Source organism: Phalaenopsis equestris, unplaced genomic scaffold (assembly GCF_001263595.1).
Source record: "Phalaenopsis equestris unplaced genomic scaffold, ASM126359v1 Scaffold001116, whole genome shotgun sequence".
Taxonomy (NCBI): domain Eukaryota; kingdom Viridiplantae; phylum Streptophyta; class Magnoliopsida; order Asparagales; family Orchidaceae; genus Phalaenopsis; species Phalaenopsis equestris.
In genome coordinates, this window is record NW_018165555.1 from 17,688 (window position 1) to 45,434 (window position 27,747).

At 35.9% G+C, this 27,747-nt stretch overlaps 1 protein-coding gene across 1 annotated transcript in view; it reads left to right on the plus strand.

Annotated features, from left to right (window-relative positions):
- The first annotated feature begins 831 nt into the window (after positions 1 to 831).
- Positions 832 to 27,747, plus strand: part of LOC110033225 (acetyl-coenzyme A carboxylase carboxyl transferase subunit alpha, chloroplastic-like) — a 32,116-nt gene continuing 5,200 nt past the window's right edge. The window contains 11 exon segments of the mRNA XM_020737140.1: positions 832 to 1,062; positions 5,027 to 5,476; positions 6,642 to 6,716; positions 12,740 to 12,847; positions 12,967 to 13,110; positions 13,113 to 13,129; positions 13,380 to 13,494; positions 13,598 to 13,752; positions 14,709 to 14,760; positions 14,838 to 14,906; positions 20,797 to 20,874. Of these exon segments, the coding sequence (XP_020592799.1) occupies positions 5,105 to 5,476; positions 6,642 to 6,716; positions 12,740 to 12,847; positions 12,967 to 13,110; positions 13,113 to 13,129; positions 13,380 to 13,494; positions 13,598 to 13,752; positions 14,709 to 14,760; positions 14,838 to 14,906; positions 20,797 to 20,874 (1,185 nt within the window). The 5' untranslated portion in view covers positions 832 to 1,062; positions 5,027 to 5,104.

Sequence of the window (27,747 nt, forward strand, 5' to 3'; positions counted from 1 at the left end):
TTATGCTTGTAGTGCATTATCTGGTTCAGTTGGACTTAGTTCGGACTATTTTTTTAGTCATTTAATTTGTCTCGCCGAGACACTTCATTTGATCATAAATTGGAGTGTAGGCATTTACAATTTTGATTTTTTTTAAGTTTCAGTGCGAACGTATGCCGAGATTTATGTGAATCAATACAAGCTTTTAGGAGCGCATCAACATAAATATTACGAGCAAAGTTTAGGTTTTAGTTATGTAAATACAAAAGAATTAGGTGGTATGTTTGTAAATGTCCCACAAAAATATTTATTAATTTTATATTTAAGCATTTATAGTAATTTTCTCATCCCAATAATTTCTCAGAAAATCAAGCCATCCATAGGAGGGGTGCAAGCAAGTCAATCTCGAGCCACTTTTGACTCGAGTCCTAGATAGATTAATTAATTGAGTTTGAGCTCGAACTTACTTTTATAAGTTTTAACCAGCTCACGAGCAGACTTGCTTATTACGAAGGAGAAATTAATATCAATTCAAGATGCTCGAAGGTAAATATAAAATATTATATTTGAAATATTCTTTTTGGGAAACTTTAATAATAATTTAAATAAAAAATTTGAATTATAATATATTTTAAGTACATTTTATGTGAGATATTTTTTTAATGAAACTGCCCACAGGCTACTGAGTTCAACCTGAGTTGATTTGAGCTTAATTTGTTAGCAAATGGAGCTTGGTGCGCCGATCCCAACCTCTACCAGGAGCATCACTTCAACGAATTATAGGCCACGACCGCATAGAAATTTCTCTGTCTCTGCGCTCTCCGCCGTCCATGACTTTCACAGGACATCGTGACCATTGGTCTCTCCGATTCCATCGGATCTACGTGTGCGAGCGAGCGAGCGAGCGAACATGATCATAGTTTTTTCCGCCCGCTCCCTCGAATAATTTTTCCGGTGTCCATTTAAGCGACTTCTCTCTCGTTTGCAAACCCTAATGACTAGGATTTAGATTTACCAGCTCCTTCAATCTGACCCTCAGTCTTTGAATTTCCGGGGGAAAGTTGGTGTGTTTATTCGAAGCAGGTAAGTCTCTGTAAAATTTATATTGTATTGCTACAATTTGATTCCGATGTTTGCCTTTGTTGATCCGACTAGAAATGTTAGGAAATGATTGAATATCTACCAATGGATTGTTGCAGATGGCAGTGCTATTCTCTTCGCTCTGCGTTTTTGTTTTTGTTCGCTGTGTTGGTTTCTGAATTTGTTCGTTTTAAATACTGGCAGTTTTTATTAGATCTGTGAAGTGCGAGCAATGAGAATGCAATTGATGTGCTATGCCGTGAAATTAACCAGCAGCGGTGATTTAAGATGGAAGATGAAGCTGCCGCAATTTTTTTTTTTGTTAGCCGTCATTTGTAATTGGAACAGGATGAAATGTTTAGTTTTTCATTGTATATCCTATCATTACTTGACCTGGAAACGCAGAGTAATCCAAGGAGGGTACGGACGATCTTGATGTTGGGATTGCCCTTCGCGATCAAACATTAACATTGAAAAAGGATGAACTGTTCTTTACTCGAACTATATTGATATTGCACACATCAAAGACAATATATGGCCAACAAACCAGTAATAGAAACTTCTAATTTTAAAATACTTCTAATAACTTAGAATTGCACATGAACTCGCCATTACTTTCGTGGCGCTCTTAGTCTTCAATGACCACATTAAACTAAACTTGCCTAAAAAGATATCTAACGGAAATCAGTGTTAGTTATATAAATAACTTAGTGGGTAAATTAATGTTCTAAACTATGCAATTCCTGCAAACTGCTGGCTGTTTGAAAGAGGATTAGCGGATGGTAATCTCTGCCTGTGGGGATGTAACACCCCTGAGGACAGTTCACATGTTATGGCAAACTGCTCCATTGTTCAGAAGTTTGAAGAAAACTCTTTTTGTGGGGTTTCAACCTCCCTGGAATCGAAATTTGCAGGAGTTTATTGAAACTGTCTCTCATGCCGAAGATAAGAACAAAAGGTCCATTTTACTTTTTTGCAAGGCGATTTACCAATATTGGTGAGCAAGAAACTCTAAGAAGCATGGCAAACCATATGGCACGGCAACTACCTTGGCTTCCTCTTCCATTGAAGCTCTATCATATACATTGTCTCCTATCTACAACGAGCACCGGGGTATCAATCGGTCGAATAGATTACTACATGAACTTTTTTGGTGCCCTTCTGGATGGTTAAAGATCAATGTAGATGGGGCGCTCTTTCCATCACATCTAGGGGTTGTTGGCTTCATCATCATAAATGAAAATGGAGATTTCATTTTGGCGGCCAGCTTTAGTGTGGAACCTTGGGATATTGCTCGCGTTGAACTTTTGGCCATCTCATCTCTTAAAACTTTCTTTGAACCTTTGATGTATGAGGTAAATGGTGTCATTTTTGAAGGCGACAATGCGAATGTCAACTCCTTTCTCCAACACTCATTTTGTAAAAATGCTTGGAAGGATAGACCTCAGGATTGCGAAGACTTGGACCTTTGCTCTTCTTTCAAACAAGTGCTATTCGTACATATTCCTAGAGCTTGCAACAAGGCGGCTCATTTTCGTGCTACCTCGGTATTACAAGATAGCTTTGTTTTTAAAGATGAGTTTCAAAATAGTGAATTTTCTTTTTTTCTTTTGGAGGACAAGGCCTGACTTGTGCTTTTTTGGGCATCTTTTTTCTAATTTTGGTTAACTTTTGATATAGTCATGCAAATTTATATTTAAAAAAAAAAAAAAAACACTATTGCAACTTGAAGCGAGATGTAGTAATATTCATTGAAGTTTTTATTTATTAACCACAAAATATCCATAAAGTCCGGCTTCTCATATCAAGAGCATTCATAACCATAAATTGCATTTTAATAAGGGTTATGAGTAATGTTGGAATCATATCATTCAAGCTAATGTCAGAGCACGAACATATAAGAAGCATATCCCAACATAAGTTTTACTTCTTGGTAAAATTTTAAATGTGAATCACTTAAGCACATTTTGTTTTTATCAAATATGTTACATCATTTTAGTAACCTTTGTCAACCTATCTCATTATAGAACTTGTAGATGACATAATCTTTTATGCATGGGTACAAACATCCTTATCTACTATGATAAGAGGGTGACCCTATGTTTCAACTTGCTTAAAGAAGAATTTCATTAAATATCATTTATTTTGCATCTATCTTAACATACATAAGTTATGTATTAAGGATGCAAAGAATAACAACAACAACAAGCCTTTATCTCACTAAGTGAGGTTGGCTGCATGAATCCTTTTTGCATCGACTTAGATAAAATCAAGTGCAAACATGACTTAATTGTATAGGCAACTCGAAGCATGTGATAAATAGGATTGGTAAAAGATAGAATATATTCAATTTTATCTCACCATAAATCATCAAGTATTTTCTCGTTCACATTTCTTGGCTTTCTCACATCATTCTCGCGATTACATAGCCATCTTTCACTAATCAATACTATTTGAAGTGCATCTTTAATTTGTTTGAATCTTCTTAGCATTCACAATAATTGAAACAAATCTAGTTTCAACAACAACAAACATTTTTAGATTAGAGAAATTATTAAATATATAAAACCTCATGGAATGATTCATAACAAATTATTTTTACTAAAATAGCATATACGACAATCATTGTGATCCAATGACATTCATTGCAGTTGATTACATTTGCTTCAATATTTTTTGCATCAAATATATTCTTATCAATGTATGACATCCAAAAAATATAATGATATATTTGCTCAACGAGCTTTATAAATTGGAGGATTATCAGTAATTACTTGAATAATATTTAAAGGACCAATCATCACTATCACTTATTTAATCAAATTGTAATTGAAGGAAAATGAAGTAATATTCATTGAAGCTTTTATTTATTAACTGTATTATATCCATAAAGCGGCTTCTCATGTCAATAACATTTTTGACCATAAGTTTCATTGTAATAATTGTTATGAATAATGTTGGAATCAGGAAATTCAAGTTAACCTCAAAGCATGAACATACAAGAAACATATCCTAACATACTTTTAGGTAAAATTTTAAAAATTAATCACAGGAGCACATTGATTGTATCAAATATGTTACATTATGTTCAGTAACTTTTGTCAACGTATCTCATTACAGAACTGGTAGAAGACGTAATCTTTTTTGCACGGGTATAAGCATCCCTATCTAGTATAAGAAGGTCGTGCCCTATTTTTCAACATGCTTAGAGAAGCATCTCATTACGTATCATTTATTTTGCATCTACCCTAACATACATAAGTTATGTATTAAGAATGTTAAGTTTAACAAAACAACAATAACAAGCCTTTATCCCACTAAGTGAAGGCGGTTACATGAATCCTTTTCTCCATCGTGTCCTATTGAATGTCATATTTTCATTTAATTCTAATTGATTATGGTCATTTTTTATACAAAATGCCCAAGTCTTTTTAGGCCTACCTCTGCCTTTCTTAGCATAAGTATGATGCTAAAATTAACACAATCAATTTTAGCATTTCATGAAATCATACATTTCATTTAAAGCTCAATGAAATATATTTTGCATCAATAAGAGATATCATTGAATCTCTCTACAATAATATCATCTCATACTGCTAAATGAGCTTGAATCATAAACATCAGATAATTGCATTAAAATGAGTAGAGATGAAATGCCGTTTTAATTAAAATATTCCCTTGAAAGAGCTAAAACCTTGGCATCACCTGAAGGCCTTTACCTTAGAAGAGCGTAATTAATAATTAAAACTTTTTAACAACTTTTGCATATCCTGTAATCTTATGGGCACAGGATTGAATTATGGCTTCATGCTGAAATTGAAATAAATTATTCGTTCTCTATTTTTTCCTCAATTCTTATCATTATAATAGCTTCATATCCTGCCAATATTTTTCTGTTGCCACTGATATTTCTCACGAAAAATGCTGGTTTTATTTAAATATTTCCATTATTGTTTATATGTTGTAGGAAAGAGCAATCTGGGCTGCAGTATAACAAAAGTCTATTGAAAAGTTGCCGTTAACTGTTGATATCAGGGTTTTTGAGATGAGCTTGTTATCCTTGTCAACATCATTTACTGGAGGAGAAGGTATCAGTTTCGTGTCTGGTTCGCACATTCATGTCAGAAAGGATTTTTTTGGCGCTGAACTGTGCCGAAATCCATCGAACGGAGTTTATGGAGCTTGGTTGAGGAACCTCCCACAATCACGCTATAAAAGTAGGTGCAAGTTCAGCATTTCTGCTAAGGTTAAAAAGGGACAGAAGCACGACTATCCATGGCCAGATGATATTGATCCAAATCTACAAAGTGGACACTTGAGATTTTTGTCTCATTTTAAACCTTTATCCGATAAGCCTAAGCCGGTCACACTTGATTTTGAGAAGCCATTGGTTGAGCTTGAAAAGAAAATAACTGATGTGAGTTCTTTGTACTATGTAGATCTAAAAACATAGTTGTTACCAACCTGACTTAACCGTGTTTTTGTTGCAAGAAGCTTTTTAAACACAAATCTCTTGTATTCAACACCATCTAACGGTCTAATATGATGACTTAATTGGCCTAGAAGATAACATTTATATTTCCAAATGAAGGAGCTAATTGTTTTTACAGTGACTTCAAGCCCTATGGGATGGAACGACAAAAGTTACTGTAATTGCAAGCTCAACCATTAATGAAAACTGATTTTAATTTCAATGGTTGTTCTCGTGCACTTCATGCTGCATATATATGACAATCTCTATTTATCTTCAAAGGGCTGAACATTTTGAATTTGGTGCATTTTGCAAACAAGAAACTGTTGTCGTTTTCATTTTATACTATTTACTAGAACGGGCTTAAGGAAGACAACTATTATTATGTCTACATATGATAAGTAAAGCTGTGAGACAACTAGTAGTATAATTCTTAGCTTTTGTGACGCTTATTGCTTCTTGATATGAGTTCATATACTTAAATATTTTGAAATCACCCAATTACCTTTGTATTGGTCAATTTGTTTTTCTTGGAAATGGAAACTTCACTAGGAATCCTCCGGTATTCTGTGTATTGCTATAAACTTAAATAAGAACCACATACTATGAGGAATTTTCTTTCTCGTCTTCAGTCACTTTATTGTGACAATTAACATTCTTTTTGTAATTTTCTAGTTGCAATTGAGGCCTTGTGTTGTCATTGTTTCCAGTTGCTTTATTTCAAATACGCTAACGTATCTCTATTTTTATTTGTACTATAAACGTAATTACGTAAATGTCAGAAGAAATGTGCTATGTTAATTGTTGACCTTCTCCACGCCTTTAATAATTTGCAACACCCTCCCAAGCTGTTGTTCATATTTGAAAGAGTAGCAGTCTCTATATTTCCCTTCTAATCAACACTGTATAATAACAACACAACATTACACAATGGTTCTTAAAGCAATCCATTAACTTTACTTTTAATATCTTATGATGATGCCATCTATGGAAATATATATTTGATTTTTTTTTGTACGTTAGTATATGCCTACATTCATAATGGCATGCCACAATAATTTTTTTTAGCAACAACTGATTTTTCTTGAATATTCTGGCCTTTTTATTTTAGGTACGCAAAATGGCGGATGATAGAGGTCTGGATTTTAGCGATGAAATTAATTTACTGGAAATGAAATATCAAGAGGTAAGCTTCCTGAGTGCTCATTCTGTATTTTGTCAGTTCTGGATATAAGAAAAACAAAGTAGATGTTCACTTATATTATTATTGAGTTAGTTTCTGTTTTGACTCATGAAATTCCAAAATGTTTCTCATATGAATCAATGATGTATTTCAACTTATCATGATAAAAGATGGAGCAACTAAAGTCATCCTCATCATAGGCATTTTTAATCAAAATGAATTGGAGAATTATGGAATAATGCAATTAAAGCAATCCTTAAAACTTGGAATAACCTCGTTCTCATCTATACTCACAATTTGTGTTTTGGATGAATATGATTTTCTGATTTGCATAATTCCGTCCAACTTGAAAAAAATTAACTCTTAAAGAGTTGAGTATTTTGATTGAGGATTTTTGGGCACAAGCAATGTGCATCTTGTGAAATAATCATTGAATCATGCAGATAATTATGTCTCCCTAAAGCATAATATACTGATAATATCTACCATTATTAGTTGGACATAGACTTTGCATGTAAGATTGCTTCTAAATAAGAGGTGTTAAACTATCTTCATAAGGTGTTGAATGTGATTCGCGAGGAGATGGAATGAGGTGATAATTCAAGGCATTATTGGTAGCAAATTGATGAAATAAAATTATATCAAATATGTTGATATGCACACTAGCTGATTATTTGTTTTATTCTTTAATCATGAAGGTATCCCCATATACACTTCTTCATTAAGATCCCATTTAGAAATATATTCTTAATGTCTAGCTGATGTAAAAGTCAATCCTGATTGGCGATCATTGATAGTAATATTCTTATCATGTCGAGTTTCGCCACTGATGTAAATATCATATGATAGTCGATCCCATAGGACCGAGTTAATGCTTGTGCTCAAGTTTAGTATTGAACCTTTCCATGCTAACATTTTTTTGTATTTACAGTGAATTACCATTTGCACCATCCAGTTCTTTTTTCAAGTGGCAGAGGAGCTACGTTTCAGGAACCATTCTTTTTATGGGCAAAATCTCTTCTTCCAGAGTATTTTTTTAAGCAGAAATAAATAAAGCCTCTTGGATTGAATTTGAAACTCGCACATTATCGAAGTTTTAAACAAAATATTTATAAGAGTATGATAATTTTTTATATCACAAATTCTTCTATTGAGTATTTTGTAGAATCTTGTGCTCCTTCCTCTTGGTGCTCATGATGTATTGACCCAATCTCTGTGTGAATATTCGGAGTGTGTGGAGTTGGTTCAAATGATTTGTTTTCTTGATTTTGGATATTGTTATTTATGCGTTCACTAGTTTTTTTTTTCCTGGTGTATACGTAGAGTTCTTTATTCTTGGTGAGAGTCATGGGAGGATATAGTGGAGTGATAGGTTCGTTTTCAGGTTGATTTGTGATAATGAGGACAATAGTTGGTTCATTAAGATATAAGGGAGTTGAACTTGAGCTTCTTGAATGTTATCCCAAATTTGATATTCTCAGCTCTCATTTGAATGTTAGATTTGTGGTGATATGATTGATTTTCAAAGAATGAGACAACCATATATTTATATATATTTTTTAAATTTCTGGAGAGTAGCATTTATACATCATTTTGGTGTAAGAATAGCCCTAAAAATACATTTGATTGGCCTGATATCAATTTTGGCCTGATGTGGTTGTTGTAGATGAACAAAGGCGATGTAATAAAAAAAATTTAGTGGTGGACTAGAGGTGAATGATTGAATATGAGGGTGATAAGAAGTTTGTTAATGTTTTAGCATTTTGCTAGGCATTCTGTTTATGCAATAAGTGGATATGAGAAGTGCATCCCCCTAGAAGTGTTTGGGTACATTGCTAGTGAATATAATTGAATTGGTCACTGCGAGAAGGTATTTGTTCTTTCTCTTAGCCACATTATTTTGTTGGGTTTGTGTAAACATAGGAGCTTATATAAATGATGTAATTTTTGGATAGATAAGGGTCAAGTGTGGAGTTGTAGTAGTCCTTTGAATTATCAGCTTTGAGAATTTAAGTATTGCTTTGAAATTTGGTGAGGACCATATTATGGAAAGTTTCAAATATACTGATAGTTTCATTTTTTTTTTCATGAAAAATGTTTAAGTGATTCTAATGTGATCATCAATGAAGGTGATAAACTACCTAGCCCCATTTTTTTTTGAGGGCCCACCAAATATCAATATGAATCTTGGAGAAGAGATGTGTTGATTTGTATTTCAAGTTTGGGTACACTGGTTGGGTGTGTTTAGTAAGTTGACAAGTTTTATATTGAAAAGAACTATGCTTTTTATTGATAAACAAATGATGATATAATTTTTCAAGATAATAGAAGTTAGGATATCAAGGTGAAAATGTCATAACATAATTTGACTCTTGTTAGAAACATACTCACTTACAAGTCTTGGCTCAAATGATTGGAATGATAGAACGATCCTTTTGAAGTGGCAGTCATAATGAGCAGGTAAAGTCCATGATACATTCAACACTGTTAATTACCTTCCTGAGTGAAATTCACGCACATTAGAGTAGAATATAGTAACACAATTATTCTCACGAGTAAGTTTATCTATAGAAAGTAAATTACAGTCATGTTTATGAACATAAATAACATATTGAAGAATAAGGTCTTCTATGAGTTTCACTCATTCTCTTCCTTTTACAGATGAAAGAGAGTCATCTGTGATTCTAACTATAGCATTGTGCTTACAAGAATGTAATAATTGAAAAGTAGTGATATCACTTGTTACGTGATCAGATGTTTCAGAGTCCATTATCCAAGGCTGATTTTTTCTGTTGAGAGCAACAAGCGCATATAAAAGACTATCATGAAGTGTTAGAAGCCTAGTAGAAGACTTAAAATATTGTCCCAGAAGTTTTTAGATAACTTTAAGTTGCTTTTTACTAAATGGATTACGTTTATGAGACTTCTTTTCCTTTGATGCTATGTTTGCTTGATTTTTCTAATCACATTTGACTTTGTTGGACTTTTAATATGCAGGTTTTTTATAAAGTTTCTCAACACTTCTTCCAATGACCAAACTTCTCGCGATATTTATACCAAAGGCCTATTTCTCATCAAATCAAATGAAATTATCATTTTTAATTTGTATACATATTCAAGGAGGCATACATGTAAAAATTAAATTTTTGGTGTTAGATACATAAATACATAAGAATTGAATGGTTTGTATGCAAATCTTTCCAACATTTTACATTTTTTTACTTTAATCTTAAAGATATTTTTTTAAAAAAAAATTTTATCATTAATTTACGGCACACTCCTTTTTTTTTAAAATTTTATTTAATTCAGACACTTCTATACCATGTTCAATACATGTTGAAGCTATGTTTTAGTCGTGTCCGTGTCCGACATTGCACTTCTCTTTAATTAGGAGTGTCCATGCATTATAGGCATGCAGGGACTAGCGTTGTAGAGAGAGGCTCCGACAGAGGAAGAAGAGTTGCGGTTTTTTTCTGAGCTCTGATATCATGTAGTTTTTGGAGAATAAAACTCTCTTATTTCTCATTATGTAAATAATAAATACATATATACAAGTCAGTCTAACTAATACCGAAAAGGGTATGTGTGCAGAATTTACCAAAAAGATAGAGAGAAAATGTAGAAAACAAAAATTTGGAAACAAGAAAAACACATAAACATAGCATTAAACAAAGAAAGATACAAGATACAATGGTATTCTACTCTTGTAATCAATTGGAATACAAAAATCACCACCAGAAGAATCAATGAAAGAAGGAAATTTGGGATGTCACCACTAACGATGGAGGGGTATAGTTTCCATCACCCAACACTGTGGCCAGGGATTTGTCCCCATCCAGTCAAATCCCTCATGGCACTCAAATCAACGCCAAAGATCTCCTAATACAACACTAGACCACTTTGTTATGAATACTAAGGACCCCCTTATTACCAGTGTGCTATCTAAATAGAAAACACATACAAACAAAAACTAAAACATAAAAATCGAATTTTAACATAATATGGACAACACTATTTACTGGATCGCCTAAATCTATTTATAAATACTATGGAACCCCTTACAAGTGTGTCATCTAAATTGAAAACTAAAACTTAAAAAACTAAACTTTAACATAATATGGACAATACTATTTACTAAATCACATAACTCAGATCACGACTATGCACTCTTGTGTTATTCTTCTCAGATGGGAGGAGCTTCTTCTTCATCTTCTAATGAACATTTGCTTTGAGTAGATTCAAAATGAATTCTTGATTGGTTCTTGCAATAGTTCTTTGATTTACTAGTGATTCCCGGCTCTAAAAGTTCACGTGAATTAGATTTATCCAATTGTGACTTTGAGATAGAGAAAACGGATTCAAAGTTATTAGTTCTTGAAGTCAAATCCATGGCAAACCACCTAGTTGATACTGTTGTGGAAGCTATATCCCCCAAGGTAGAGAAAACTTTCGGTTTACTGGTTCTTGAAGCCAATTCTGCTAAAGATATAAATTTAGTTTTCAAGCAGGCTAGTGAAGAGGGTTCGACAACATTCGAGTTTTTCTGATCCCAATAAAATGTTGAATCACCCTATTCTTGAAGTCATGGAGCCGATTGCTACTAAAGCTGAGAATTCGTATGAGCTATTTGTTCTCAAGCAAGATCTGCTGAAGATATACAATTGGCTTTCAAGCAAGTTACTGAAGCTTTGATATGCCTACTCCGATTAATTCTGAGCCTCGTAAGACTAATCAAGATCATGAGGTAGTGGAAGAATGAGGGGTATAGTTTCCACAACCTAACTTTGTGGTCAGAGACTTGCCCCCATCCAGCCCATCCGGAACTATCAAGTGAGCCAAATCCCTCACAACACTCAAATGAACGTCAAAGACCTCCTAATACAACACAGGATCACGTATTTGTAAACACTAAGGACCCCCCCCTTTATTACAAATGTGTCATCCAAATAGAATACACATAAATAATAAAAAACAGAAAATTAAAACATAAAAACTGAAGATTATCATAATATGGAAAACAATATTTACTAGATCACAACTAGACATTTTGTGTCTCTAACCCTCTTACACATAGAGGAAAATTCAAATCATCGTGGTAAAAGGAAAGAAATAAAACATAATAATGGATAATTAAAGGGAATAAGTTCTCCCCTCAAATATAACAACGAACCAACAGTTTTAAAAAATGTGTGCATATCAATAAAATATATCTAGTACCAAAGCATATCAGAATTTTCAATGTATAGGCATTTGTCTTGATTCACTCTATGATTTCATATATTTGTGTTTTTTTTCGCAGTTCATTTCTTAAAAAGTTTTCGTAGGGAGTTTTTAAGTATGTTGACATAACGTTCTTTTTATCAATTATTTTTAATTTACATGTTTAATCACTTGCCATTATAACAATCATACTCTTGCAAACATTTTCATGCAAATCAAGCGACTTATGTGAATCATGCAAGAACTGGTGTGAGATGAACTAAGTAATGAAACTAATGAAATGCTAACATCCATTTTAATGGATACATCACTTTATCAGAGGATATAAACTATTTAGCTTTTCTCTAATTGAAGACTTCTGGAATTTCAGTTTGAGAAGTAGGTTACATTGTTGGTAATTTCCATGTTGATTCTCTTAATATGTCCTTCATTGATGAAGATACTGCATAATTACAAAGGCAAGAGGAACAATTCTCATTAAGGAAATTCGATTAAGCTTACAAATTGTTGTTCATGATCATCAAGGGAATCTTAAACTTGAAGGAACATGTATCGACAGCTATAAGAATATGAAATGTGACTGTATTAGCCTTTTCATGATCATTAGACATTTCTGGCTTTTATAAGTGCAAAAAAAAAAAAAAAAAGAAGAGAAGTGCTGTATGTGTGATGGATTTCCAGATGCTTGTTTTCATCTGTCAATTTTTCGGGCTTTATACAGTCTTTTTAGATGCTCTTTTTCATTAATCACTTCCTAGGCTTTTAATTCTGATTTCCTTGACATATGTTTGCTGTATTTTCTGCAGGCTCTAAAAGATCTATACACTCATTTGACTCCAATTCAACGTCTTAATATAGCTCGCCATCCAAATAGGCCAACATTTCTGGACCATGTTTTGAATATAACTGACAAAGTATTTTCTCTTTGCTCCCTTTTTTTTCAGTCATTTTTATTGCATTCTCTCAGTTTTTCCTTTTCAGGCCTATGCTTAAGCCCATCTTTTATTATTATTTGTTCCATGATGCTGTCCAGTGGGTGGAGCTTCATGGTGATCGTGCAGGGTACGACGATCCAGCTATTGTTACTGGTCTTGGAAGTATAGATGGAAAAACTTACATGTTTATTGGCCACCAGAAGGGAAGGAATACAAAAGAAAACATTCATCGGAATTTTGGAGAATGCCGACTCCACATGGGTAATAATATATCATAGTGATTATGTACTTAAACCTTTACTCATATCTTGTTTTACTTAAAAAAAGGGTTTCATATGATGCTTTCATTTTGTTCAAATGTGACCTTTCTTATGCTTGATGATTTGCAACGGTCTAAATTCACTTTATTCTCAACTATCATGTACTTGGTAATAATTTCACAAGTTGCACGCTATCCCGCCCAGCTTTATAGGTTGTGCAAGTCCTTTTTAAGCTGTACTGCTCTGTACAGATACCGGAAGGCCTTGCGCTTGATGAGATATGCTGATCACCATGGATTTCCCATTATCTCATTTATAGATACACCTGGTGCATATGCTGATCTCAAGTCTGAAGAAATTGGTCAAGTAAGTCCCAGTCTGTAGTATTCTATAACAATTGAAGATTATCGTGTTATATTTGTGTTAGATAAATGGCATGAAATTATCCAGCTTCTTTAGCTGCATGCAGGGTGAAGCTATAGCCTACAACCTGAGGGCTATGTTTGGCTTCAAGGTCCCAATAGTGACGGTTGTTATTGGTGAAGGTGGATCAGGTGGAGCTCTTGCGATAGGTTGTGCAAACAAACTGTTTATGTTAGAAAATGCAGTCTTTTATGTGGCAAGGTGAGCAGAGCATCATAGTTTGTATACCTAAATTGCACAAAACTATTCATTAGTGGTGGTGATAAGCATTGGTTATATCAGTTTTGGTCACGCCTAACTGCTAAAGCGCATGTGCACACACAAATCACATGAAAAGTAGGATTTTTTTTTTCTAGTTTTTTTTATTATTTTAGTTAGGTTGCAAGTTTTAGATCTACTGCTAAGTTCCCTTCATTTGAATTTGGAGGTCATGGGTTTTAATATCAGAAATTACCTCATTGTAGTGTATGGATAAGAGTGCAAAGTTGACCTCTTCCCAAATCATGTATTTATGGCAGCCTTGAATACTGCATACACCACTTTTGTTTGGCCTTTGAGTAACAATTGAGCAAAAATTCAGAATTGAAGTGGACATGGGTACATCATGTGATAATTGCAGTTCATGCATGGCTGAGACTTCAATGCAAATCCAGGCAATGTGGTTTTACATTTCCATCAATGAAAATTAGAAAGATTATGTTTGCGCTAATCAAATTTTTGATTACTTTTCTTTGATTTGTTGGTCCTGGATTGGAGCTTTTAAAATATTGTCAAACAATTTATTTGCTTATTTTATTGTGTCTTATACATTTGGTCTATTGGAAATCCTGCTCTGAACATTGAGAGGTTCTTTTTACATGATTTGTGATCTTCAGACCACAAGTCACACTAGAGGTGTTTAAGCAGGGCTGAGAAACATTGATTCACTATTTTTTTATAATCTTTTTGGGAGGACCATTTGGAATAGTTTATTTATCCACGAGTTTTTTGAAAGTTTTTGCCATTGCTCTTTTTTTTTTTGTATCATAAGAGAGTACAATGTCAGTTCCTGCAGCAATTATTCTTGCATCCTTTTTCTAGATCTATTGGATTTCATGCAATCTGTTTTTTGGCTTGCAAATAACTTTTATTAACATATTATTTGCTTTAAAATTTAGCCCTGAAGCATGTGCAGCGATTTTGTGGAAATCTTCCAAGGCAGCCGCAAAGGTAGGCTGATTTTGTTTGTGCATGCTATTATTGTCTACTCGGGCCTTAGCTAACAAAGTTTGACTTTTCATTTGTAGGCAGCTCAGAGACTAAAGATCACAGCTGTAGAACTTTGTAAGCTCAAAATTGCCGATGGGATTATTCCGGTAAATGCTCTTGAATTATTGGGATTGTAAGATTTATTTGTTTTTAATATATTAGTAAATGAATGCATGTATATTTTATATAGAACTATCCTATATGAAGTGATCTGCCTGTGAGTGGTAGTATTGGACTTGCTCTAGGTTCAGTTTGGGTCAACTTGATTCATATTGAGGTTTGATCCAACTCATTATTTGGTTTGATCTTTTTCTAATCCCGTTGAGATTTGTATCGAATGTAGGGTCATATTTTTAAATATATGAAATATAGGGATTTATTTGTAAATGTACCTTGTACGACTCTAGATAAACCCATCATGGATGAAATGAAGGAGACTTTTTGAGCAATAATTTCTATATAGTATTAGAGCCTAACCTGGTAGCCAGCCGGTCGTGTCCTGTTTCCTTCGCATAGCAACCGTGATAAAGCTCGCTAGGAAGGCAGACTGAATCGCAAAGTTGATCGCTTCGTGTGGGGAAGGAAGACGAGATTGCTTTGTGCCACTACATAGCGAAAGGGCTCGCTGGGAAGACAGACAGATCGCGACACCTATGGGTAAGGTAGGCGAGATCGTGAAACTTTCTCGGAAGGTAGACGGGATTGTTGGGAAGGTAGACGAGATCATGAAACTTTCTCCGAAGGATCGAAGCTTTCCTGTTGCGAAGGGCTTCTGCAAAGGTTTGCTGCGAGAGGAAGGAGTGGAACAGGGATTCACTTCTGATGATATTTCATACGTAGTAAAGTCCCGTGATTATCTTCTCAAAGAATTGTGGTTTAAGGGTCGGGAAGTCTGTACGTATTCTGTGTGCTTTAGATTTATCTTGGTGATTTAGGTTGTCCGGAGATAGAGATAGTGCAGAAGGTAAATGATTGAAATTTTTAGGGAAGATAGATCCTGAAGTTCTTCGAGTCTTTGTCGGGCTATTACAATGAGCTATTGTCTCGATGGGAGCTACTACCTTAGCATGTGTTCCTATGCAGGTGAAACTAGACCTCCATCGTATGGATATGAAGCTCGATGGACCGAACACATATCTGAGTTGGTCGCATTGGATCAAGGCGGTTCTAGCCAAAAAGTGGAAGTGTTGAGGGGGACGAGTGGAGGATCACACATTCATTATTTACACCTGGCTACTCAATTCGATGGTTCCATCGATTGAGACATCAGTAGATGACATTCAACAGGTGAATGATATCTGATCAAAGTTGAAGAGAACCTATACTGGGACTGAGAACGACATGAGGGTGTTTCAATTCACCGTGAGATAGAGCAGTGGTCTAGGGCGATAAATTCATTCAAAAGTGCTATATAGACTTGTGCTACTTTTGCTCGCTTCAAGGTGCCGGTTACACACTTACTCTTCCCGCTATGTTAGTTCTGGAAGAGTTGTTCTAGTGTGTTTGATTTTGTTACATTTTCTTATTTTGTTACGTTTATTGATTGTTTTTCTCGTGTTACTTGGATACACTTGATGAGGCAAAAGAGAGGTGGTTGTTTGCTTTAAAGATTTCTATAAGGCAATCCATACCCAATATGGTGCAGTTGTGAAGTCAGTGAGAACTGATGAAACAAAATATATCAACAAAGTATTTGAGGACTACCTGTCAGATCAAGGGATTCAACTCTAAACCACATGCCTATACACACTAGCACATATGGAGTAGTAGAGTGGAAAAATCAGCATTTTCGAGGGGTAGCCTGGAGCATGATGATGACAATGAATGTCCCACAATATTTCTGGGGGCAAGAAGTGTTGACGACCGCTCAATGCACTCAAGAGTGTTGAAGTGGAAGTCTCATTATCAGATGTTGAAATGAGATAATAGAGAGATCCTTCCATTGAAGGTGTTTGGATATGTATGTTTTGTGAAAGACAATAGACCATCTGTAGGGAAGTTGGATCTTAAAGATATGAAATATGTGTTCGTGTGTTATTCTGCTACTCAGCAGGGTTATGTCTGCTGGAGCCTGATTGAGAAGAGATTCTTTGTGAGTATGGATGTATTATTTAGAGTTTGAATCATATTACACTCTGGAGGTAAATTTACCCTTCGGTGACTCAACAGACATTGGAGATATGAGATGAGACAGCGAGTGCCATGCCCTGTAATGTGGGATGAATCAGCTGAGGAGACAGAAATTAAGAAGATTGAGCTCAGAGGTGCTGGGACTCAAGCTGAAGGTGAGCTTAGAGTGTATACACCGAGGAAGAAGCAAACCGAGGGAACAAAGTCTGTCGTGCCAAAAAGTCTCTTGTCTCGGTTTTTCCCAACTCTTGAAGCACCCACACATCCATCTTTGATTCAAAACTCCCAGTTGACATTATTTCTCCTCTATCCATTCCTACCCCCTAAAGTTAAGGAGGACATTTTGTAGCAATGCGAGACATTCTCCTGATTGTTTTGGGTGAGAACTGAACATTGCAAATTTTTTTTCTTATTCTAACATCTCACCTTGACATGAAACATTCATTGCATCATTGGACTTTGTCTCCATGTTCAAGTGTTGACAAGTTGTTAAAGAGGATCCCAAGTGGAAAGCTGCGATGCATGAAGAACTTGGACCTCTTAATAAAAACCAAACATGGGAGATTGTACCATTACCAACGGGCAAGAAGATAGTTGGATACAAGTGAACCTTCACGGTAAAGTAAACTCCAGAAGGGAAGGTGGAGAGGTACAAAACACAACTTGTGGCAAAAGGGTGCTGTGAAACATATGACATTGATTGTGATCAAATCTTTGCACAAGTTGGAAAGATGAGCATGATGAGGACTCTGGCTTCTGTGGCAGTGAATGGTGGATGGAGAGTCCACCAATTGGATGTGAAGAATGCTTTTCTTCACTGGGAGCTATTGTAAGAGGTATATATGGAGATATCATCAGGATTTTGTACATCCAATACAGTGAGCAAGGTATGAAGTCACTATATGAATTGAAACAGTCTTCTCGAGCATGGTTTGAAAGTTTAGAATGAGGATGATTGGCATGAGATACCAACAGATCAATGTAGACCACATAGTGTTATTTCGCCAATATAAGGTCACACTACCATACTTGCTATTTATGTGAATGACATAATTATCATTAGTGATGATGAGTCAGAGACTGCTCAACTGAAATGAAGATTGGGGAAACAATTTGAGGTAAAAGGATCTGGGACAGTTCATATACTTACTTGGGCTTGAAGTGACCCATGGACTTGAGGGATGATCCTATCCCAGAGAAAGTATGTGCTGAATCTTCTCACAGAGACATGTCTGCGGGGATGCAAGCCTTCAATCTCTCCAATTCATCAGAAGATCAAGCTCAGTACAGAGACAGATGAATCGGTCGATCGTGAGAAAGTACTAGAGGCTGGTGGGCCGCTTGATCTTTCGGTGCCACTCTCGACCTAATATCTCTTTTGCAGTAAGTGTGGTGAACCGCTATATGCATGATATAAGGAAGGGTCATATGGATGCATCGTATCAGATTTTGATGTATCTGAAAAGTGCACCAGGGAAACGGGTGATATTCAGGAAGAAGGATTATGTAAATATTGAAGGCTTTTGTGATTATGACTGGGCAAGTTGTGCTAATGACAAACGATCCACATTAGGATACTACATGTATGTTGGTGACAACTTGGTCTTGTAGAAGAACAAGAAACAGTCAGTTATAGCAAGATCAATAACAAAGGCATAGTACAAGGCCATGACATTAGGAGTTCCTGATATGATGTGGTTGAAATCCTTGTTGGTTGAACTCAAAGTGGATCAGGGAACTCAAATGAAGTTCTGGTGTGACAACAAGTCGGTACTCAACATTGCTAACAACCTGGTGCATCATGATAAAACCAAACATGTGGAGATTGATAGGTTCTTCATCAAGGAAAAGTTGAATAACAGATTATTGGAGCTTTTTCATGTAGCAACTGGATAGCAAGTGGTGGACTGCTTCACCAAGGGACTTAGCTCGTTAGATTTGTCTAGGTTTTGTGACAAGATGGGCTTAGTGAATATTTTTTTCCCATCTTGAGGGGGAGTATTCAGCTTTTTATTTAATGTAGGGTGTCGTATTTGTAAATAGATGAAATATAAGGATTTATTTGTAAATGTACCTTGTAAGGCTCCATATAAGCCCATCATGAATGAAATGAAGGCGACTTTTTAAGCAATAATTTCTATAAATCCCGATCCAAATTCATTTGAATTTGGGTCCAATCCAAATCACACCACTACAAGGAATGGGGAGGGAGGCAATTGGGAAGGAAGGATGAGTAGGTGTGGCAGATTTAGTGAAGACCAGCACCCCTCGGTGTTCATCTTTCACCACTGGGCTCTGGTTATTTATGAGGACTGCACTAACAACCAATGGTTGTTAGCTCTTAGACGGTGTAAATAGCGTAGTGTAATCATTGAGGAAAAAGTGACACGTGGAACTATTGTGAGGCACATGGAACACCATTGAGGAGTTTAATCTTGCAGAATTTCTTCTAAGTATTCTAGTTTTAACCACATCGTCTTTTGCTTCATAGTTATTTGGACATCTTTAGCAGCAATTTTATACTAACTATTCAGTCGGTTTTATGAAAATTGTAAATTTCTTCAAAGTTTATATATTTTGATTTGTTTATATCCTTTTTTTTTCCTTATTTAAGCATTTTTTGTTGGTGCTTTACAATCTTTCTAGTACACATGCCTAAAGTATCTCAATCCTTTTTTGCTTTTATGAAATTTTGACTATATTACCCTCATTTTCTCTGTCATTCATTAGCTATTGTAGAATTCGTTATTTTTCTTGAATGTTGAAAAGGTGAAGGAAATGATTAAAGATGGTGAAGTATTAGTAAGGTTCGGAGTGATGATGCACTACAGAAGGTATAACTATGCACTAAGAAGACTGAGAGGGCCACAGTAAGGCAAGGAGGCCAAGGGCTCATTTGGTTGCTTATAGATTGAAAAAAAATCTTAAAAAAATTTTGATTGACAAAAAGGCAGCTAGCTGCAGTGGTTTACAACACTTTACATACATAGAGATATGTATTTGGAATTCACCCAGTCCGGCGATTTCAAATACACAAAAAATGAATTAAGGAACGGATTCTAAATACTTTCTTATTTTACACCGCATTTGAAATTCTTATGTCCAAATAAATGCCTGCATTTTCAGAACCCTTGCAAAAAGAATGTAGTGCACTCCTCTTGCAGCCGACTAAACATACCTTGATCCTTTCAAATTAAATCTACCTGCCCCTCTATGAGCTTACCCTATTGTCACCCTATTGTTCATCTTCAAACCTTCCGTTTTATATGGCCAAATTACAATGTCTAATTCGTACTATTTTATTTTTATTTGGCATCAGTTTAATATTACATTGCATTATATCATTCCTAATTTATTTATTAATTTAATGCTAACTTCTTCTACTAGCAGAAATCAATCAACTTTGATGTCTATGATTACTGAGACAAAACATGTAGAAATAAAAGGAAATTCATCAACATTTTGTTTTTTCTTACACACTCACCAGGTCTTTTAACCTCTAGAGTTGCTAAGCATAAGGCTTAAAGCAGGTTGACCATGGACAAGCTCATGGAAGAAACGTAAGAAAATGAAATGCATACGGTTCAGTTGTGTGTATCATATTAGCTATAGTACAAGCTATTATGTTTTGATGTTCCAATTTATTTTCATGTTCTTTTTCTTCTATTTTATTTCGTGAGCATTAGAGTGCATCCTTTCATGTTATCACTTATCACCTTTTTTCTTTTTCTTATCTTGCTTGATTGATTTTCCTATGGTTTTTGTTTTCTCTAACGTGTAATTAATTTTTTGTATGCTACTGCATCATCCAATGAGTTGCATGACTTTTTGGCAGATGTTATTTTTTAATGGTTTTTTGGATCACAGGAGCCGCTTGGTGGTGCGCACACTGATCCGACATGGACCTCACAACAAATTAAGCTTGCAGTTACAAAAGCCATGAAGGTAAATATTTTTTCAAAACTTTCATTTATGATGCAAAGAATCAACTAAGGCCTTGTAAAAATGAAGGATAAGATTTAAGGCGTTTCTTTTTCCCTTCTTTTTCCTAGAACTAATTAAATAGATGAAAGTAGTGGAAGAAAGTTGACTGAAATTATGTGTTATTATGTCCATGTCCTTATCTGGAATTTTTAGTTGAAAAGAAAATCCTAATTTTCTAGGAAATTAATGACATTCAACAATTTCTTCGTCGATTTTTTTCGGCCTTCATATTGTTTAACAATCAATTTTTATGCATTCATGACAAAGAATCACTTCAATTTACTACTGGGGATTCATGACATAGACTCATAATATATCTTCCTCTTCTTTGCAACGTTCAGGACACACTTCGATAATAGTTTTTATTGTATAATAAATATACTTGAGAACAAAGTAAGTGTTAAGGGCTATTGGTGTTTGATGTCCCACTTTGATAAAATAAACAAGGAAAGGAAAATTTCAGTAGCATCTCCTTTTAAAACAGAGAAACTGAACTTAGAAATTAAGAAGTGCGCTTAGTTACATTTAAAAATTGACCACCATCAAATTATGAAAAGATTTTTTTTTTTTCTGGTAATTGGAAAGAGTATTAATCTTATAAAGTTTGTTGAGGTGATTTTAAAAGAAAATAAGTTGTAGTTATGCATTGTACCTTATAAGGTATCTTGTAAGTATAAGGAAAAGAACAAAATAAATATTGGCTATTGTATAATGTGGTGGCAGTAAAGGCTGGAAGCTGTTACATAAAATGATGGGAATTTTATTTTGATGAAAAGATGGATGAATCTTTCTTATTTAATAGAACAAGATATTATAAATATTATTGCAATTAGTAAGGAGAAACTTAGGAAGATAACATACTAAAAAGGCACAATTAGAATTAATTTTGTTCTAGATGCAATAAATGGAAGAAAAGAATAAGATATCCCAAAGCTTCCTAAAATTATTTTCGATGTAAATTACTTACCAAGTAGACAATGTTGCATCCAGTTAAATCATGGGAGGGAAATGCTGAAAGAATTATAAAGCCTCTTCCAAGTATTAGAGATGGTGCTACATTCTAAGAAAATGTGAAAACCGTCTTCTAAATCATCTTTACACATCACAGATAATTAATAACCCCTTTATAGCAAAGAGTCCCTTTGCAGGGAATTTTTGTCATATAAAGGATCTCAAAAGGAATCACAATTTCGAGAGGATTAATAGATTTTTAGAACCAATAACAGCTGGGATTAAGACGTCATTTATAAAAAGAGTAGAAAGAACTGAAAGAAAATATTAGTAAAATAAGGAAGCTATAAGGTACATCCCAGACATAATCAAGCTTAAACTAAATGATATGAACAAGGTAAGTTTTTTCTTTCATGAATGCCCTTCTCAAGAGCCCATATTCATCATGATCAGTAGAATGAAAGGAAACAATAACATCATTATAATTTCTGAAAAAGGTGAGCATATCATTGATTAAAAAGAAGCAATCATAAATCATTTTTTTCCCCCAAAAATGATTGCTTCTATCATTATAGATTTTCTAAGTGGCGAGGGAAGAAAAGGACAAATAACTTTAGAGACTCCTTTAACAAAGTTGGGTTATAGAGCATTTTAAGTTAGAGCATTGCCAGCCAAAAATTCAGAGTTCAAATTTCTAAAATACTTATTACAAATGACAGTGCTGGCAAAAGAATCTCTGTTTCATTTCATAGAATTTCAAATCCATCTTTCATTTGAGAGATTAGTTCATCAAATTTTTGTCTTCGATATCAAGGCCTCCCTTAGTTTAGGTCTACAAATACTTTTCCAGCATGAGGTTTAGATTGCATTATTCTTGTTACCATCTCAAAAAATGTTCCTTTTAATGCCATTGATTTTTTCGTTGACCCAAGTAGGAATCCAAAAGAAAGAAATAAGAGTGAAAAAAGGAGGAACTAAAATAATGAGCACAATTCTATCTCCATTAAAATTGAAGCCACCTTTTTCAAGGTAAGAGCTTCAATTGAATCTGCTCAATGTGAGGCTTCTAAAAAGAGCACCGAACACTTCTAGATCCTAAATGAATACTAGTGTACTTAGCGAGTGACTTAAAGGAGAGCCCAAGATGGCTGTAAGAAAGGCACCTTTACCAAGAAACATTCCAAGGTAAATGAGAAAAGATTTAGAGAAGTTAATTCTAAGGCCCGAAACTCTCTTAAAGATGTTTAAAAAGTTCGTGAGAATGCTAGCTTGAAAGGTAAATGCTCCACAAAAGAATGTCTTCTACAAATTTAAAATAATTAATTGGTTGCTTCCTAATTTTGAAATATTAACTTTTAATACATTTGTGAATATAATTTGCTTGTAACATTTTCTTTAAGTCATCCATAATGAAAATGAAAAGATGAGGAGAAAGGTGACCCTCTTTAATTCTCTTAAAATTTTAGTTGCTTTCTGTCAAATTACACGGGAGTTAGAAGCAATTTTTCAAGAAATACAAGCGGAAATAAATGACCCAAAAGAGAATTGATAGAAAGTTCAATTGATGGTTGTCTAAAGTCCTTTCAAAATTCAATTTGAATATAAAATTCCCCCATTTATATTTGATTTTAGAGTGAATTAATCTTTCACCATGGCATAATATATATAGTAGCTTCATATCCCCATTCAACATCAATTTTATATTTGAAAACATAGTTGTCATTTTATTTATAAGTCATTTGTAATCATTTTGCCTTGAAAATCTCATCTGTTACGTTCGTTACACAACCTATCTAGACGAAACTGGTCGAGCATTAGATGAGTGGCTTGCCTCATTCATCCAGAAGCCAAACGACTCAGCAGGGAGGCGAGTCATGGTAGGGAGCTTCAATCGAGGGATCTAGTGAACAAGAGGGGCCTACGAGGGCTGTAATCATGTACGCAAGGAAGAAATTAAAGGGAGTTTTGGGGGGAAAATTTGGGGGGTTATATTAGGGCTAATAACCTAGGGTTAGTGGCGGCACATTTTGTTTTGGCCGCAGCTTTCTTTTCTTCCGATGGTGTTGTAAGCGATGTCTAGGGTTTGTGGAGAGTCGATCTATCTCTTGGGCTGTAGATAATCATTGTATCTTACTTGCTTTCTTTTGATTTTCGTAAGAGCAACTCTCGTTGAGTTTTTCCACCGATCTATTACAAATTCGTCGTTATTTTTTTTTGTTATGGATTGTATCGAATTGACATCAGAGCAACATCTTGGAGGGATGGCGACAAAGAATGTGTATGTGTTGGAAGGAGAAGTTAGACAAATTAGATTGGGAATGGAAGAAAGGTTCGACACTATTGAGGACATGTTTTCTTCCATAGAGAGCCGAATGGAGGACATATTGGAGAGCATAGGAGAAATGCGGGAGATGATGAAGATGCTCTTGAAGATGCAGTTCAAGGCCATGCCAATCGCTCGAGTTGCAAACCTAACCATGGGTTGATCAGGGAATTTTTGGCCAAATTAAAGGGGAAGGAGATTGAACGAGAGGAGAACGAGGAGGATTTCATCTATCACCAAGAACATCCCCCTAGGATTTCGAGTGGAGGGGGAGTGGAGACTTTCGATGGAGGGGGCTGGGCCGAAAATTGTAGGAGCGATGACTATTACTGGAGGAGGGAGTTTCATCCTAGACACATGTGGGGAAATACTGGAGGAAGAGGAAGAGGGTGGAGATGCCATTCTTCGAAGCGGGAGATGCACATTGGTTGGTGTATTAGGTGGAGCGATTCTTTGCAGTCAATGTGTTAATTGAGGAAGAGAAGCTCATGGCGGCAGGAGTATGTTTGGAGGGAAAGGTTTTAGCATGGTTTTAGTGGATGAAGACAAGATATTTAATGCACTTGTGGGAGGAGTTTAAGGATTGCTTGTTGGAGCATTTTTGAGCCATTCGAGAAGGTAACCTATACGAGCAATTCTCTATTCTAACTGAGGGGTCGATTATGGAATACAAAGAGAAGTTTGAGCTTTTGTTTGGGAGGTTGAGAGGTATTTTTGCAACAGAATTGGTGGGGAACTTCTTGAAAGGCTTGAAGCTTGACATAAGACCAGTCATCCGACCATTGGGAAATAATGAAGCTCGATTAGCGATGGAGGACAAGAAACATGTGAAAAAGACCAACAAAGGAGACAAAACAAGTGATTCTATAAGAGTGCATTGACAACCATGACACTAAGGACCCAGACAGTGCCATTTCAGAGAGAGACGTCAAAGGCAAAGAATATGGCGACCCCTCCCTGGGGCAATTTCAAGTGTCTCACCGATGTAGAAGTGCAGGATAAAGGAGCAAAAAGATTATGTTACTGTTGTGACGAGAAGTATGTCCCAAGCCACTGTTGCAAGGAGCCTACCTTTCAAATCCTTTTAGTTCAGGAGGAGGAGATAGAGGGTGAGGAATTAGAGGAAGACGCAGTGGATAAGGAGCATTTGCATTTGGATGTAGTAGAGGTTTCCATCAATTCAGTGGTGGGATTTACTCTGAATCACATCATGAAAGTGAGATGGCAGATCAAGAAACAATCGATTGTGGTGTTAATAGATAACAGGGCCACACATAACTTTATATCAGATAAGGACATGGATCAAATAGGGTAGCGCTGGTGACTAAAGAGAGCTTCAGTGTCATGATGGGGATAGGAAATGTGGAGAAAAGTCAGGGAATTTGCAAGGGGTTGGTTCTGACACTATATTACCTATAGTTGGTGGAGGATTTCTTTTGGAATTGGGTAGCACAAATGTGATTCTGGGGATGAAGTAACTGCTGACACTTGGGGAGATGAAGGTGAAGGGGAGGAAGGTGATGTTGAGAGGAGGTGCTAGTTTATGCAAAACCACGCTTTCACTCAAAATCATGGCCAAGTCGATACGAGGAGCAGGGATGGGCAAGTTGATGGATTTGAGTATTGAGGAGGTCCAAGATCCTGAGTTGGCAGAGTTTCCCAAATGGGTCCAGCTGCTTCTACAACAGTTTACTAACATCCTTCAACAGCCATGCGTGTTAATACCTCAAAGGGAGCACAAGCACGCCATTAAATTAAAAGATGGTGTCCTTTCTATCAGTGTGAGACCTTACTGATATCCTCAGATTCAGAAGGACAAGATAGAGAAGTTGTTTTGAGAGATGCTTGAGACCGGGATTATCGGACGTGTTGTGAGCCTCTTCTCCAGTCCAGTCCAGTTGGTGAAGAAAAAAGGTGCTAGTTGGAGGTTTTGCGTGGACTACTGGGCGTTGAACAAGGAGTAAGTGTTGGATAAGTTTACTATTCCCGTGATTGATGAGCTACTAGATGAGCTTTATGGAGCAGTCATTTTCTTGAAAATCGATCTTAAATCGGGATAACACCAGATCATAATGAATCCGACAGATTTGCACAAGACAGTGTTCATTACACATGAAGGACATTTCGAATTCTTGTGATGCCATTTGGGAGCAATACTTATGCAGGACCAACGATCAATTGCTTACTTCAGTCAGATGCTTACTGTTAGGGCGAGACTCAAGTCAGTATACGAGCAGGAGTTGTTGGCTATTGTCTTGGCCACTAAACAGTGGCGGCCTTACCTTTTGAGACGACACTTTATTATCAGAATAAATCAGAGGAGCTTGAAGTATTTGAAGCAGAGGATGCTGACTGAAGAGCATCAGTGTGACTATTCAAGTTGTTGGAATATGATTTCGAGATTCAATACTGGTCAGGGTTGGAAAATAAAGCCGCAGATGCCCTGTCAAGGAAGGTGGAGGAGCCCCAGCTGAATGCCTTATCGATACCCTTGGTTCTCGATTGGGAAGCACCGAGGCTGCAGAGCGAGCTAAATGAAGGATTGAGGAAGACGCGGGCAGAGTTGCTATAAGACTCAAACACTCATCCGAGATATGCCTTGATGGGACAACAATTGTTCTACCAGGGGCGATTCGTGTTACCAAGACCCTCAGAGTACATCCCCAGATTATTGCAAGATTTTCACGACAGTGCGATCGGGGCACACTTCTGGGTGCAAAAGATGTACAATTGTCAACAAAGCTTTTCTGGGCATGTAGAAAACATGGCGTTGTGTGATGTGTGTCGGCGATATAAATACTTGACCATGGCACCAGACGGGTTGTTACAACCATTAGCATTACTGGAAAAATTTTACGAAGAAGTTTAATAGAAGGATTACTGCGATCAGAAGGGTTTATGACGATCCTGGCGGTAGTGGCTTGCCTGAGCAACTATGCACCTTTCATTACATTACTACTCCCCTACACTGCAGTCTCAGTCTCTACGGTGGTCATACAGGAAGTGGTTTGTTTGCATGGGGTGTCGGAATCGATTGTATCAAACAGGGACAAGTTGTTCCTCAACCAGTTTTGGAAGGAGTTGTTCAGGCTACTAGGAACAGTTGTCAAGGGAAGCTTGACATATCATTCTTAGACTAATGACCAGACGGAGGTGGTGAACAAGAGTGTCGATACATACACGCGTTGCTTTGTATCGGATCAGCCGAAGCTGTGGGCCAAGTGGATTATGTGGGCCAAATATTGGTATAATTCTTCGTACCATACTATAACACAAACTACTCCTAATAAGATTTTGTGATACTAGAACTAGTTAGGAACTCGACGAAAACACAAAAAATAAATTTTTATTAATATAGAAGTAGAGTTACAACACGACACTAATGAAGAGGGAAAAATAACAACAGACCAATCTCCGACTAGGGCCGGAAGATAAGATCTGAGGGCAAGGTGGCGTCGGCAATGTGGTGAGGGTATGTGGAAGGATTGTTGGTTGCGAGGTCGGTTAGGAAGGGCTTTTGAGTCTGGTAGGTGGGTTGGACAGGGAGTGTGGCTGTAGGG